The sequence below is a fragment of the Ammodytes marinus genome (genome assembly GCF_949987685.1).
Source record: "Ammodytes marinus genome assembly, chromosome: 18".
Classification (NCBI taxonomy): Eukaryota; Metazoa; Chordata; class Actinopteri; order Uranoscopiformes; family Ammodytidae; genus Ammodytes; species Ammodytes marinus.
The window spans coordinates 5,626,849-5,642,722 of NC_137222.1; the positions used below are offsets into that span (position 1 = coordinate 5,626,849).

General features: G+C 41.9%; 1 protein-coding gene across 3 annotated transcripts in view; it reads left to right on the forward strand.

Annotated features, from left to right (window-relative positions):
* Positions 1-15,874, forward strand: part of col5a1 (procollagen, type V, alpha 1) — a 78,416-nt gene that overhangs the window by 49,221 nt on the left and 13,321 nt on the right. For all 3 annotated transcript variants that reach the window (XM_080047311.1, XM_080047310.1, XM_080047312.1), the window contains 24 exons: positions 1,066-1,119; positions 2,236-2,280; positions 2,509-2,562; positions 3,623-3,667; positions 4,057-4,110; positions 5,528-5,635; positions 6,734-6,787; positions 7,273-7,326; positions 8,214-8,258; positions 8,465-8,518; positions 8,603-8,647; positions 8,734-8,787; positions 9,282-9,335; positions 9,437-9,490; positions 10,159-10,266; positions 10,480-10,569; positions 11,368-11,421; positions 11,704-11,811; positions 11,951-12,058; positions 13,097-13,150; positions 13,296-13,349; positions 13,484-13,591; positions 13,953-14,006; positions 14,126-14,233. In XM_080047311.1, coding sequence (XP_079903437.1) covers positions 1,066-1,119; positions 2,236-2,280; positions 2,509-2,562; positions 3,623-3,667; positions 4,057-4,110; positions 5,528-5,635; positions 6,734-6,787; positions 7,273-7,326; positions 8,214-8,258; positions 8,465-8,518; positions 8,603-8,647; positions 8,734-8,787; positions 9,282-9,335; positions 9,437-9,490; positions 10,159-10,266; positions 10,480-10,569; positions 11,368-11,421; positions 11,704-11,811; positions 11,951-12,058; positions 13,097-13,150; positions 13,296-13,349; positions 13,484-13,591; positions 13,953-14,006; positions 14,126-14,233 — 1,620 coding nt within the window. The remainder of the gene's footprint in view (positions 1-1,065; positions 1,120-2,235; positions 2,281-2,508; positions 2,563-3,622; positions 3,668-4,056; positions 4,111-5,527; positions 5,636-6,733; positions 6,788-7,272; positions 7,327-8,213; positions 8,259-8,464; positions 8,519-8,602; positions 8,648-8,733; positions 8,788-9,281; positions 9,336-9,436; positions 9,491-10,158; positions 10,267-10,479; positions 10,570-11,367; positions 11,422-11,703; positions 11,812-11,950; positions 12,059-13,096; positions 13,151-13,295; positions 13,350-13,483; positions 13,592-13,952; positions 14,007-14,125; positions 14,234-15,874) is intronic.

Genomic DNA, 15,874 nt, shown 5'->3' on the forward strand with positions numbered 1-15,874 from the left:
CATACCATTTTCTGCAAATCGGGGGGGGGGGGGGGGGGGAGCAAACAACCGCCAGCTCAATAACATGTTAATAAACACGGACCCCAACATTTATAAAATTGCAGGAAATTGTCTCATTCATTTGCATGTGCAGAAAGCCAATCTTGCCATCTTATTCACTTCCAAATGCTTATCAGACTGTTATGCAAACGCCTCTGTCTCCAATGCAGGACCAAATAGTGCCGAGTCGACAGTACAGGGAGATTTAAATCCTGATACATTTTTAAGCCAATTGCTGCTAAATCACTTTTGGGAGCTTATACAGAGGGTATTAAGTTTATTATGGACCAGTTTGAAAGGAGGAATAATGCAGGTATTGTGTGTCTCCCGATTATAAATAAAATATAAGATATTTGATGAAGCAAAATAGAATAGAATAAAGATTATTCATTTGGAAAAGTTTCCTAGTAGCAATAAGCAGCCCATTTTGTTCATTGTTGACATGTACATTGACATTGTTAACAGTACAGTAGTCCATTTATCACAACATCTTTTACACAAAGCCAATAGCTCAATGGTGAATGTAGTCTTTTTAAGGACAGGATTCACCAAAATAAACTATGAATAAGAACAAGGATATTAAATCCTGCAGCCAAATTTCGACGTTTGCCATTTTGTACATTCTACTGACTTTAGTGATGCCCTGACTGTTACTCTTACGCCACCAGGGGGTTGACTTCAACATTTGAATTGTATTCACAACTAAATATACGTTAAGCTAATGTTCCTTTTAGCCTCATCTATACTTAATGTTTATTGGTAATAAGCAAATGTTAGCTTGCTCACACGCTCACACGCTCAATTATAAATGGTGAGAACATGGTATAACTACCTGCTCAACATCAGCAAGTGAGCATGCTGACGTTAGCATTTAGTTCACAACACCACTGTGCCTCAAATAGCCTCTGGCATGGCTGTAGGCTCTTGTTTTTCTCTCTTATGATATCTACAGTATAACCTTTGACTGTTTTGTCGTACTTTGTGATGTTTTATGTGCCCTAACATATGGTCTTGTTTTCTATCTAGGGACCTTTTGGAAAACCAGGTTTGCCAGGAATGCCAGGAGCTGATGGTCCACCGGTGAGTTTACATGCCGCACATGCAAATAAACGAAGGACAGTAACACAGAATGTCTCTTTCTCTCCTTATTTGTTCATACACTTTAACTGTAGGAAACGACATGTTAATGTTTAGAAACCCACTTCCCACATTCAGAAACACACTCTGGTAATTATTTGGCTGAAACATATGTATGATACAACACGTTTGCACAGCTGTGTAACAGTGTATCAACCCGCCCACACACACACACACACACACACACACACACACACACACACACACACACACACACACACACACACACACATATACATGCAAATACTCTCTTTGCACAGACAGCGCTGCAGACACCTGCGCTAATGGCAGATGTGCCTTAGAAGGCACCAGGTGGCACCTAAGAGACTAGGGGACCAGAGAGGCCGTGCAATATGGATAACTGGAGAGAAAGAAAAGGAGGCATTTGTTGAAAGAGAGATAGAGGAGCAAAACAACGCTGTACAATGTCCTCTTGTCCTTTAGAAGCTTTCAGAATATTTTTGGGATAGAAATAGCCCCCTGCCATCTACACACTCAGCTATTACTTTTTTTATTCGTCCATTTGTTGCGTTTTCCATCAACCTCTTTATCCTCTCTCTGCGGCCCCTCCCTGCCCTGCATTTCTGTCCTCTCCCGTATCTATTCTATTCTCTCCATCCTCTCTCACGTCACTAAAAACCCATCAGAGGTCTAGCTCAGCTCCTTTAGTCTCACGAGAACGCAATCAACTTCCTTCCGATTTTTTTTCTTTCTTTTTACCGGACATCCATTTCAGATGTGTGTTTTTGTGTCTCGCTCGTTGTGTGTTAGTGCACATCTGTGTACAGTTCGTGTGTAATGTATTGTGAAGTCCCAAAACGGCAGTCTGGGGCGGCTTTTAGAGCAAAGTAATATCCGGTAGTGCCTCTGTAAATACTGTGCATTAAGGAAAAAAAATTCCCAAATGAGAAAAAGCCCTTTAATTCTGATTTTCCACTTTGATACATCCTCGCGTCCTTTTAGAGCTTAATCCCTCAGTTTTAAGGGGGGCGCTGTAGTATTTATGGTGGTAATTATCCTGAAATGAGATGCAATTATATTTATTTTAATTATTCACAGGGTCACCCTGGAAAGGAGGGGCCTAATGGAGACAAAGGACACTTGGTAAGTTTGCTTTCGTTCTGCACTAGTCTTAGTTTTGGAGCTTGGATTTTGTTATTTCGCTAATTTTATGTACACTTTTCTAAATGTCTTCTCTCCCTTTGTCCTAGTTAAAACACATTTGCATGAATGTGAATTAATCTAGACATTTTGAATTCATCTAAATAACTGTAGCTGCATGTGTTACACTGTGTGTGGTACAAGCTCTTAACAAACATCTTGTCTCCACAGGGACCTGCTGGCCCTCAAGGACCTATTGGTTATCCTGGGCCCAGAGGCGTGAAGGTGAGATGATTATCAACCACAGTGTAATTAATGAATGATGTATTCAGATAGTTGTGCTATTAGCAACTGTTGTGGGCACATAGTTGTCCCATTATCGTATTGACATGTGCCTGCTTTATTTTCCAAGTTTGTCCAACAACAAAGTGATTTTGTAAAAAGCTGTTAACGATTTAAAAGCCTCCTGCTAATTGACTGTAAGCTTTGTCTGGGACGGTTCAATAGCTTCCACAGAAACAACAACCTTCTTTGTGCAAAAAGACTTAAAATGAAACGTTTCTGTTTACTGTGCCAACATGGTGCATGGTTAAGGGTTAGACACTACGGCTTGATAACTGCCTCCAGCCCTCTCTTATGTCCTATCATCAATAGCTAATAAAACCAAGACAAGAGAAATCCCATCAAATAAAATCTTTAGTCCACAGGGCAGGATTGATCCGGTCATTAAAGCTTCCTACTGAGAGAGTGGCTTGACTCCTGGCTCACAGTGCCCTCTGTTACACGGCTGAAGTCTGAAGTGTCTGCTCCCTCTAGGCAGAGCAGATGAATGGTCAAGAAAAGTAATAGGGAGGATTTTACAGTTATATCCTGAACTGCAGACACGCATTCATTACATTGAGTAGCCTGCAGCGCTATGGAGGGCACAGCTTGTAATGAATTTGACACATTAGAAACTAGAGCTACCGCCTGGTGGTTATATGCCTCCGCTTGCTATTTATGGACAGTGAAAGTACAGTGTTGGGTCAAGAAGAAGGGCCTTGGTTGGTCTTTGTGGTAAAGACAATGTTTTAAAGAAGGTAAAGCTCCTACAAAGCTATAATATGGTACAAGGTTACTGCAACCTAACAATATGTAAGTGTGTGCTTTATTTGACAAAAGCCCCTCAATGCATTTTTGGAATATTAAGGAGGCATTAAAAGAGCAGTGAACAACAGTGACTTATTAGAGCCGTATTTTGGAAAAGGCTCATGGTGGGCCTGAATACTCAACAATTGAGTCCTATCCTGTTTGTCCAATATGCCACCCTGTCTGCCTGTAACATCTGTATTTCTTTGCATCCCAGGGAGCCGATGGTGTTCGCGGTCTTAAAGGAGGCAAGGGTGAAAAGGTAAGAGAGCTCAGACTGTGTTAGCTAAGGACGTGTGAAAGGAAGTGACTTTTTATTTATTTGTTTGAGTTATACTTAACATTTAAGGAGATGCTGATGGTGGGGTCTTGTAGGATGGTAATGATAAACTCCTGATGAGATGAAATCCTGTGAAACTGATCTCAATGTTGCTGGTACAAAAAAAAGAGGCAATCAAGAGTTTCTATGGCAACAGAGGATCTTGCCAAGACTCCACATCAGTGTGTGTGTGTGTTCTATATATGTGTGTGCGTGTTTTTTGAAAGTGTGTGTCTGAGTATAGGAATACTACACAAATGATTTCAGCACATGTATTATCCCATTCTTTCTCCTTCGTTACATCCTCACCTCTCTGTCTCCTTTCATTCTAGGGAGAAGACGGCTTCCCCGGCTTCAAGGGAGACATGGGTATCAAGGGTGACAGGGTAAGGCCTTCTATGTTTATATTGTACCCAACACTATGTGTCAATCACATTTTTGAAAAATGCTGGAAAAATCGAACAAATTAATTCAACAAATAACAAAAACTCTAACTTCTGCACTCATAGCATTTTTTATATAGGGCTTAGTTTTGACATGTCAGCCACTTATGACCTTAGCCTGTGTCACTTGTGTGGAATTATGGGTAATGAGCCAACATAAGGTGTTGTTTTCTATTGCCAGCTGTAAGTGTGTGTGCATGCATACATATGTGTTTACGTAAGCAGTTTTTCAATTTCCTGTTTCCATCTCTGCTGCCACTTTTCTAGTCGGTCAGGAACTTCAGCAACTTTAGTTTCTGAAAGGGGTCCTTCGCCAAAATGCACCAGAGACGTAGTTACAATGTCAAGTAGTTTGAAACGGTCTTTTACAGAAAGAGAACTATCTCTATAGCCCGTGCTTCAAACATCAAAACCTGGAAACCCTGACCGGGCTTGTCTATAGCCCAGTACAGAAAGGAAGGAGAAATCAATGGCATTTTAAACCCCTTCAAACCCGAGAGAGAGACATCGGGATTCGGCCTGTTTTCCTCTGGAGATGTAGCAGATCAAGATGAAAGCAAGGATTTGAGGAAGCCCTCTCCACATATGGACTAGAATCTAAATGACTCAGTTTTAAGCATGCCTATGAAAAAAGGGTGTGTGTGTATGTGTGTGTGTGTGTGTGTGTGTGTGTGTGTGTGTGTGTGTGTGTGTGTGTGTGTGTGTGTGCACAAGTGCTCAATTGAAAGTGTTCTCTTTGATGAGCTTGCAAGTGTGAGTCAAGTACAGTTTGCCTGATGTGTACTTGGAAGTGTGGGTGTGTGTCCTCGCTCGCAAGTGCAACTCCGCACAAGGCTTTAACTAGATACCTTTCACACACCACTGGCTCTCGGCAGCAGTGACTGCCTGTCGGAGGGAGTTTGTACTCTGTCACTTAGTGCGTGTCCTGCTAGAAGGCGAGCACACGCACAGAGAGGAAAGCAATACAAGGATCTCTTACTGCTTTGAGCGGAACGCAGCCAGTGAAAATAGTGTTCTTTGATTTTTTTCTTAAGCAACACAACACTCACAAAGTTAAAAGGCCGATTTAAAAGGCCAACCCAGATTACCTAATACTGACAGAGCTGTTTGCTCAACAAGAAAAATCAGTTTTCAAGTTGTACACATTTGAAAATCAATAAGTGTATGAAGGTTTTGCAAAAGAATAATCTATAAACTATTTTGTTGAGTGGACGCAGTTTCGTTTGCATGTGGGCGACAAACGCCTGGATAAAGATTCAAGTGTGTACAAGTATGTCTTTTGACCTGATGCGGACAGTATCTCTAGCATTGTGTTTAAGTCTAAATATTTTCTAATATAAGTTCTTCCTTTGCTTTCCAGGGAGAGCTTGGGTCAGCAGGACCTAGAGGAGAAGACGGTCCCGAGGGGCCAAAGGGTCGCTCAGGTCTCCCAGGAGACGCTGGTCCTCTTGGGCCGACTGGTGAGAAGGTAAGGCTCCAAAAGCAAAGCACTGATATCACTCTGTGTCCTCTGCCTCAACTTTACACAGATGGATAAAACTGAAGAAAAAAAACGTGTTATTGTGTATCATCCCTCGTGTTTGATCTAGGATGATAGCACAGCAGGGTTTAATAAGCAAGATAGTTTATCCAATCGTTCTCTACCGAACAGCAACCGATTTCTCATTGCCGCTGCCCTTGAACCGGCTGGGAGGATCAAATGGATTCCGTTCTTTGCAGTCTGTATTGTTAAATTACAACACTGGGTAAAGTACTGCTGACAATATTTCAGCTACTTTTTGTGGTAAAAAGAAAAACAATCTCATTTTCCAGCCGATGCCGCACCTTGATGGTCTGGAACAGATGTTGAGTATCATTGAGAGTGCACTAACACACTTGTGCACAGTCTGTCAATAGCCAAAGTTGGAGGGAAAACTGTGGCTATGTTCCACATTAACCCCAGTGTATCTCTGCATTGTCCTTAAAACTTTCTCCTTACTGAGTACTGCTAGTTCTGAATCTCTTCTGTACACATATTTGTATTATAGCGGTAATGCTGCATAAGAGGGGGGGGTCACTGGTCTGTATTCGGATCTCACATGAGGTAACAGCTGAGTCATTTTCATATTTAATTAGAGCCAACATTTCAGCGTTCAAACACTGAGCCTGTTCTAATAAACGCTGCTGTGTTGTTCAGCAGGTGCTTGTTCATATTTCAAATGCATTTAATGCATTACAACTATGATAAGAATATTATATAGTTTATGTTTCGCAGCTAAACTAATTTATTTTGTATAATGTGGGCCTGATGCAGTCTGCTTGTTTTGCATATAGATTGGCGAGACATTTTCATTAGATCAACACCGTATAGACATTTTTACTGATTTTATGTACAAAGTCAGATTAGTACTCTGCTAGTGTCTCATAATAAATGTATGCATCACAAGCATCATGCAATTCAGAATGTGGGAATTGACCAACAGATAATTATTGAAAGGAGACAGCATAACCCAAACTACAGCCTAAAAGTCAGCATATACTGTATATGTCTTATCTGGAAACTAATTTGGCTTTTTCTCATCTGCAGGGTAAACTTGGAGTTCCCGGATTGCCAGGATACCCAGGAAGACAAGGACCAAAGGTAATTGCAACAATTGGGACTCAATTTAGTTGGCTGAAATGTCAGCTGGCTACACCCATGCATGCTTCTGGGGTGTATTTGAAAGACAATGAAAAATGCATACATGTGCTCGCCGTTGAGGCAGCGTTGCTTCAATTTTCCGAGGCTCATCTTTTTGTCTCTCCGGGGCAAAGCCAACGTCTGACAACTAAGACACGCTTGAAGCTCCCTGATCAAAGAGCTGCTGAATTTGAATGTGCATTTTTTTAGTTTTCCGCCCCTCAGCTACTTGATTTGACAACAATAAAACACTGCTTTTATTGCTTTTATTTATGGCACACTTAATCTCCTGTTGCATTTAATATGCTAGGGATATCACTGGGAAAACTCAAGGGGCATAATATTTAAGGTTTGTCTTTCAAATGATTAATTGCTCTCTCTCTCTCTGTCTCTGTCTCTGTCTCTGTCTCTGTCTCTGTCTCTGTCTCTCTCTCTCACACAAACAGGGATCTCAGGGTTTCGCCGGTTTCCCTGGCGCCAACGGAGAGAAAGGAACACGGGTATGTGACACAGACTTCTTATTATTCTGCCTATACCTACAAGGGTTGGACCGATCGATAGTAGTGTTGTAGCGCTGGAGACAGGCTCCTCCTGCCCCATTGTCCAGATTTATCAACCCAAAGGTAGTTGAATTGCATTGGCCCTAAAAATACTGATGCCAACCAAGGACAGAAAGACAATTGCAATTCCTTCTTCGTTACCACTTACACAACTCATTTTGAAAGCACACCCGAAAGCATTGTTTATCACTGTGTGGTGGCTTGAGCAATGTTTCATTTTCTTTGTTTAAGGAACGGGCCATTAGCTTGCCTGTAAGAGTAATGGTTGTTCACCCCCCGAGTGCAGAAAGGCAGATAAAGCTTTTCATCTTAACAGAAAACATTTGGGACGTTTTACAAGACCAAGCTTTACCCAGACAGAGAGAGAGGGGATAGTGGTCCCATTACTACAGTTTCACGACACTTGCTCGAAACTTCAGAGTCACAACAAAAGATTTAATTGTTTTTCTCATTAAAGTTGTATTGCATGCAACCACTTTAATTGTAACAATCGCTTTATAGTCATTATATTGTGCATCAGGGTTCATTTAATTGTCCCGTTCCGAGGTGCTGAAAGAATCTGATGTTAGTGATGATTAATATTGATTATGAGTTCCAAAACAACTCATTCCTGATTAATGATAAGAGATGATCTCAGAGCTCCTTAGCGGCTCAATTCTGCCGTAATGGGTTTGCAAATGTAACTTGTCTGCTGGCATTAGATACATTCTCTAAGCACAAGTCTAATGCCAGCAGACGTTGTTTGTGGTTTGTGTGGGTGTGTGTGTGTGTGTGTGTGTGTGCCACCCCCTTTGATCATGTGTGTGTGTATTTCCTCGTGTCCACAGGGAACAGCGGGAAAGCCTGGCCCACGCGGACAGAGAGGACCAACGGTTAGTCTTACTCAGCAAACTCGTGCTTCTATACAGATGGTCAAGCTTGGCACACTGAGCCAAAATGGAGGTTGAACCAGGGCATGCTGGAGGGGTATCCCGCACCAGTTCAACCGTGAAGCATATCATTATTATTATCAGGGTCACAGAAATGTCTCATAGGATCTTTTATTCTGTGATTTTAATCACTCTTTCTTTTACTCAAGGGCCCCCGAGGAGAGAGAGGGCCAAGAGGACCCACAGGAAAAGCTGGACCAAAGGTGCTTAGATTATTTCACTATCATTTATTTGCCTTTATATTGCAGCACATGAACACCATTGACTCCTTATCTTTGTCTCTTCAGGGAACCTCAGGAACTGATGGCCCACCAGGACCTCCCGGTGAGAGGGTACGTATCACTCTCATCATTATTTTTTCATAACAGATTATGATATTCCATGAGATTATTGACCAGCTCTTATATGTTTGTTTCAGGGTCTGCCAGGCCCTCAGGGACCAACAGGTTTCCCAGGACCAAAGGGCCCACCTGTGAGTCTAACTTCATACACCACACACCACTCTGTGTATTAACTAAGGCTGTCAACACATGTGTGTTATTTACACGTTATTACACATTCCTTTAACGGAAGATTGATGGGTGCATGTTCTCAGGAATCAGGAAGCTTTTTGTATTGCAACGCTCTTAACCAGAAACAAGCCTCCATGAGAAGAAATAGATTAAGAAAAGGTTCTTTTGAATGGCAAGTTTGGCTTCATAGCCCTGCCAGATGGTTCTCTTGACAAGACCAAAGTTATTTGCATAATACTGTCGAGTTACCACCGGAGTACTGCCAGTCTTTAATAACACTTGCTGGTCCATCCTTCCCCTCGCCAAAGCATTGAAGTACCTTTTGAGGTTATTCTAGATAATATTAATCAGGATTAAATATTTGAATTAATTGACCGCCCTGGTATGAACCCATCATGCTTTTCCCTTTGTCATTCTGTGCACCAGCGTTCACACGTTTGTATGTGTTTCTCAGGGACCTGCAGGGAAAGACGGACTGCCTGGACACCCCGGACAGAGAGGAGAGACTGTGAGTAAACCAGTCTGATGATTACTGAGCTCTTCATCTGTATGTAATAGTCTGTTGTTGTGACACTTGGGTCTTTGTTCTTCTTCTCTTGTTCTAAACAGGGATTCCAAGGCAAGACTGGCCCCCCTGGTCCTCCAGGAGTGGTTGGACCTCAGGTGAGTCTGATCTGGCTGTTATGCTTGTGTTTATTTTAGTTGCACAATTCATATTGATTGTTTTCTTTTATGCAGGGACATTATGTGCCTAACCTAATGGAGATTAATATGCTTTGAGGTGTTTTAAAGTAACACTTTTTTGTTGTTGTAAAGCAACCGCCCAATATGTGTTTGTACAAAAAGCCAACAGAAACCTATTAGTCATTGTTAAGATGTTTACTAGTAATGTTACCAGAGCACTCTCAGCATTTTGTCTCTACGGAGAAGAAAAAATGGATTTACCTTCATACCTATATCTCCTTGTGCTGCGGCTAAAGTGTTGTTTATCCTGTTTCATATTAGTAATGGGCTCTTCATCCATTATGCATAAACGTTTAACAGACTTTTACCATCGCAGCCGCTCTGCTAATGCCAGCCGAGAGCATTGATGATACCAGAGCTATGTGTGGCCTTAATGACTAGTAAGCTGCCCACACAGCAAATGCTCAGCTTCCTCCACGCGCCATGGAGAATTCTCAACATCTTTTTAGTATGAAATTCTGCTGATTTTGCTCACAGTGCTCCTCTAGGTGTAGTTTTTTTTCTAATTCAAAACTCCTCTGCACCTGTGTTATAAGCTGTAGTGTCTGATTTGTGTGTGTTTGTGTGTGTGTGTTTTCTTACTGTAGGGACCATCAGGTGAGACTGGACCAATGGGAGATCGAGGCCACCCAGGACCCCCAGGCCCACCCGGTGAGCAGGGTCTACCCGGAGCTGCAGGGAAAGAAGGAGCCAAGGTAAATTCTGAAGCTTTATGTTATATTTTTAGTATAATAGAAACATAATTAATAACTTTCATAACAGTGCTATTTGTTTCCCAGCCCTTGTTTGAGTTTTTGTCTTCATTGCTTGACATAACTACACTCATCTACTGCATTTGGAATATGTAATCAAAAAAGACATTTAACAATGCTTTTGAAGGCTTAATGGTTTTGTGTTTTGACCTACAGGGCGACCCCGGTCCTATTGGCCTAGCCGGTAAGGACGGCCCACCTGGACAGAGAGGTTTCCCTGGAGAGAGAGGTCTGCCCGGCCCTGTGGTGAGTATAGCCCTTTGCTCAGTACACTAGCATCAAACAAGTTCAGTATCTCTCAAAAGCTTTGTTGTTGCATAATAGTTCTGGGCTATTAAATCCCTGTATGAGTGGTGAACTTTAAGAATCAGAGATGATATCAGATCCCTATGTGGGCTTCAGAAGAGGAACAGTTTGCCCTTAGCTGTTTGTTTCTTTGAATTTTTGATATACTGTATATATACTGTGTATATACATCTTTTTTTTCAACTTGACAAAGTCATGTCCTGCTAGTATTGCAATTCACACAGTGTTCTTACTGCAGAGTATAAACAGGAATCAATGTAAAAACAGCTTTGTCTTTAACTCTAGAGCCCCTTTAACACACTTGTTTTTGCACGATGACGTTGGCGCCAACGTCCGCACATTGTAGCATTACACCGGCAACTGAGAAACAAACATTATTGTTTGTGGGTTCAGCGGGCAATATCAATTTCAGGCTTTACATTTTTCAAGTTTGAAAGAAAATGGACTATTTTTAGCGGGTTTAAAACCCCTGCGTCTACATGATAATTCTGGTGTGAAAGATGCAGTAATGATGCGATACACCTATTCTTTGTGCAATGTTAATGATGTTCTCAGCAGTCTGGACAGTTCCCCCCGCTGCTCACAGCCTCCAGTTTGGGGACAACAGGAGATTCTTTTTTTCCATCTCACGCTGAGTCTGTCTGAAGTGAGGGAGTCCAGCGTGAGACAGGATGAAGTGTGCTTCCCCAACAGATGTGTTTGTTTTCCTCAAGATATTGTTTTTATTTTGTTCTGCAGGGAGCTCACGGTCTGAAAGGGAATGAGGGTCCTCATGGCCCACCTGGCCCTGCTGTGAGTACAATACACTGCATCCACATCACTCACTCTCTCCCTCTCACCTTTCTGTATATTCTCTCTGCATCTCTGGGAGTTTGTCTCCTTCGCAACACTTAGTTCTTCCAAGCTCTTACATAATGTAATGATATGCACAGTTTGCTACTTACATAAGAGAGAGAGCTCTGACCTATTTGGTAGATGTGCCTGATATTATGATTTCATTTCAGTGTGAAAACATTTTGATGATTTTGATGTGTTTCGCTCTGATTGCTAAACTGTGCTGTTTGGTGCTAATAGGGTTCTCCTGGTGAGCGCGGCGCCTCTGGCCCAGCCGGACCCACCGGTCTCCCAGGACGAGGAGGACCCCAGGGACCGCCAGGCCCCGCAGGAGAGAAAGGCGGACCGGTAAGAACGTCACATACAAACACGTACCACAGACTGCTGTGACATACACACACATTTTTTAATTTCTTTGATCTTTTCATCAAGACCATTCCAATGACAGACATCACTGTGTTTTATTTTGTTTTAATTACTACTTTAGGGAGAGAAAGGACCTCAAGGCCCAGCTGGACGAGATGGTATCCAGGGACCAGTGGGTCTGCCAGGACCTGGTGGACCTCCTGGACCACCTGGAGAGGACGGAGACAAGGTGAGTCAGTTTTCCATGCACACTCACAGCCTTACAAAGACACTAAACTTTACAGATGCGATCCCAGTTAGATATCCCCTCGTCTCTTTCCCCGTGAACTTAAGCGTTCAAAGGGGAATTTATCGTCGGACAGAGTTTGTATCGGAAAGCAGATCTTTAAAAGGAGAAACCTGCCTTGTAAAAACTTCTTTACAAAGGAATAGTGGCAGTGATGGAATGTGTGTGAAAGTGACCCTTCGCCGTTCAGAACAACTCCTTTCCAGTTCCGAAAAACATTACCAGGAAGATGAGCCGCTGAGATACTTAGAGGATAATCTCTTATCCTTTGAAGAAAGCCTCTCTTCTTAAACTGGCCTCACCACGGTCCTCGCGGTGCAGACACAGACACACAGAATGCAGAGGGGGATTTGACTTTGTAGATAAAATAAGGATCTTGCGAGCAAATGTTTACACACATTCAGACACTTTCTCATTATAAGTCCCTGTCCATGGGGGAACAAACACACTGCAAGGCCTATATTTTAAGGACTAATCTTGGAGCATTGTCTTGACTCCAGCCCAAGACTAAATGCCTTTGGCGGTTATTAACAATATTTCTCCAAACGCACACAGCATGGGGAGGCTTTGAAAGAATGGTGCGAGGTTCTTCACTCTGGGAACACTGGTGCAAACAGGCGGAGATTGGGACTAATTATCTTCTCTGTTTTGGCTGCTATTAGCCGCGCCAGTGACTCATCGCGATAAGCCCCCCTCAGATGGGAACTATATTTGTCACCATTTGTCAGGGAAGCAGGATTCTAATTGAAATATCCATAGACGGCTCTAATTAAAGAAACTGGTGAAAAAAACTCCAAAATAGGTGGGATAGAGTCGAGTGTGCTTCAGTTTCTGTCCTTAGGAGTGTCAATTAATAATTTAACGTTATTAATGCTCACGTTCTATCTTTCCTCTTTATCTCATTAGTGTATAACTTTGAATGAGCTTTTTTATTTTTAAATCTTGTCTTTGTTTAACACTGCAATCATTTCGTCCCCGCAGGGAGAGCTTGGAGAGCCAGGCCAGAAAGGAGGCAAGGGTGACAAAGGAGAACACGTAAGTTGTGGTGTATTTACAGCATCATTGTAAATACATTATATATTTAATAAAGTAACTGCCTGGAACTGTAAGGCTAGTAGTTTTTTCTTGAAGGATTTTGAAAGTTTGAAATAGTAAAGGTGATTGTGTTCCTCCGTCACAGGGTCCACCTGGTCCCACCGGCCCTCAAGGACCCGTCGGAGCACCCGGTCCTGCTGTAAGTGTCTTGTTTGCATCGGGTGACATCATAATTCAACATGTCATCAACTGTATCTGTTAAAGGCACAGTACCACCATTGTACCATTGGTTTCTACTGATGGTGACCACTTTTTGTCTTTTGCATTTCTCAGGGTGCTGATGGCGAGCCTGGTCCCAGAGGTCAGCAGGGTCTGTTTGGACAGAAGGGAGATGAAGGATCAAGAGGATTCCCCGGACCTCCAGGCCCAGTTGGGCTGCAGGTGTGGAAAATTCAAGGAAAATGAAACTTAAAAAAATCTGTGATAAAAATGCTATAATTAAGGCTAGACACGTCAGGCAAAAATATAGTTATTTTTCAAGTGCTGGTCACGTTTGAGATATTTGACTATTTTGCTTTCAATCTGTTGTTTCTTTCAAACTACTGTAAATAAAAGGTCTAAAAATGAACATCGTATATTTTACTATACTTTTCTAGAAAAAATTGTAATACACAAATGTATTATTTTGATGTAAGTAACATGATGATATGTATAAGTTCAAAATGTTACCCTATTCAACTACAGTGTCTCACCTTCAGACAGTATAAGACAGTATGATCTAACCATCTTCTCACTCCCTTAGGGTTTGCCTGGTCCACCTGGCGAGAAAGGTGAAACTGGAGACGTTGGTCAACTGGTAAGAGCCCTGATTGGGAATACAAATTTATACTCTATTAATTACATACATTACAAGCACTTTTCAGTTTTAAGTATTGTTACTTATAAAACTGTCTCCTCTCTCTCTCTCTGGTGTAGGGTCCACCCGGTCCCCCTGGCCCCAGAGGCCCCTCTGGCCCCCCAGGAGCTGACGGCCCTCAGGGACCTCCCGGTGGTATTGGAAACCCTGGTGCTGTTGGAGAAAAGGTAAACCATCTCTTAATGTTGTGCTATGTTTTTAGTTGGCGTAATTGCAAACACAGACTCTTTCCAAAGTCACATAAACTCCCTTTCACTGATGTTATTTGGTGCCTCTTTTCTTCATTTGATAGTGGTTGTAACTATCCTGTTGGCTTGTAAGTTAATGCACCAACAAAATATTTTACTAAGGCAGTAAAAATGGATAGATTTTATTGTACTGCAACTCTGAAGCCGGACCACAAAGATATAATTTTCTTCTGAAACTATTTATTTCAACATAATTGTGAACAAAAATGGTGATTTAATTGTCTCCAGGAACATTATTTCAAATGAAAAAGCTACATCTCCTAACAATGTAAAACCCGTATTAGGACTGCTGTATAATCATTATGAAGAGAATGGGTGGAGCATGAAGCTTTTGTTATTTTCCATTATGGAAGGCTGCTTAACTTGCTGAAGGGTATTCCTATAATAGTATTTTAGCCTTTAGAGTAGACAACACAACTAATTTTCACAAATGGGCTTGCTGTTGTGTTTCCCTGACTACCATGGCACCAGGTTGTGTTCACATTTCTCATTGTCACCTCACTACAAAGATAGATGTGATTCTGTTTGTTATCCAGGTTGGCTGCTTTTTCTAACACTTTGGAGGCGACAGATTCACTGTGCTCGCAGTTTTCTGGAGTGTCCTGTGGTGAACACTGTAAATGATACTGATGTCTCTTCACACGGCATTTGCATCCATTAATATATCCCTTGCTTTTTCATATGATGCGCTTTTAAGTGGGATATTTATTTTTTATTTTTTTACCGCAGATGCACAGCAAATCCTGTGGTTAGACTGCTATCCCCAACACTCTCATTTGCTGGGTGGCTAGAGAATTAATACATTCTCAAAGGGCCCTATACTTGCAATTCTAAGATTATAAATGTATTATTAAAAGGCGTGCGCTCGTAAAATCAGCTCCTGCTCTTATTTGTCGCTGCTGTTTCACTATAGAAAGGCCTGCTTCTTTGGCAGCCTTCTGCAGTGCATGCACCATCTCGCTTTCTGTCCGTCGTGATGGTGTAATTTGTTTTTATCTGGTCGGGTCAATAGAATCACCTTTTTGCCCCTTTCATAAACTCCCTGAGGATAGCCTGTCCTTCTCCCGTGCAAACAAAACACAGCGCTCCTTTGGCCTAATTGCTCTATAGCTGATGTGGCATTTTATCAGCCAACCCAGAGAGCTGGCAAGCAACCAAGCCTAAGCTTTTTCCTTAAACACAACCTTTATATACAGTATATATACATGATGAGCAGCTGTCTTTTATGCTCCCTGTTTCACTGTTCTCAGCAGATTTTTATCAGCGGCCCTATAGTGAACATGAGCTGATTGCTGTAAGGATGGAGCAACATTACAAGTAACGGTTCTTATATAAAGGATCAGCAATGCTTTTTAAACAGGCGGACAGGCTGCTTAGAGGGGATTTTTTTTGACAGCAACAATATAGGCTTTGGAAGGCAGCCACTGAATTTAGGAGCATCAGTTGCTGTTCACAATACCAGGGTACCCGCAGGTCTTAAAACCATTAAAAACAGCATTGATTTGAATATTCTTAAAATAAGGCCCTTAAAAGTATTGAACTTCCTTGACAAAGGTTTTG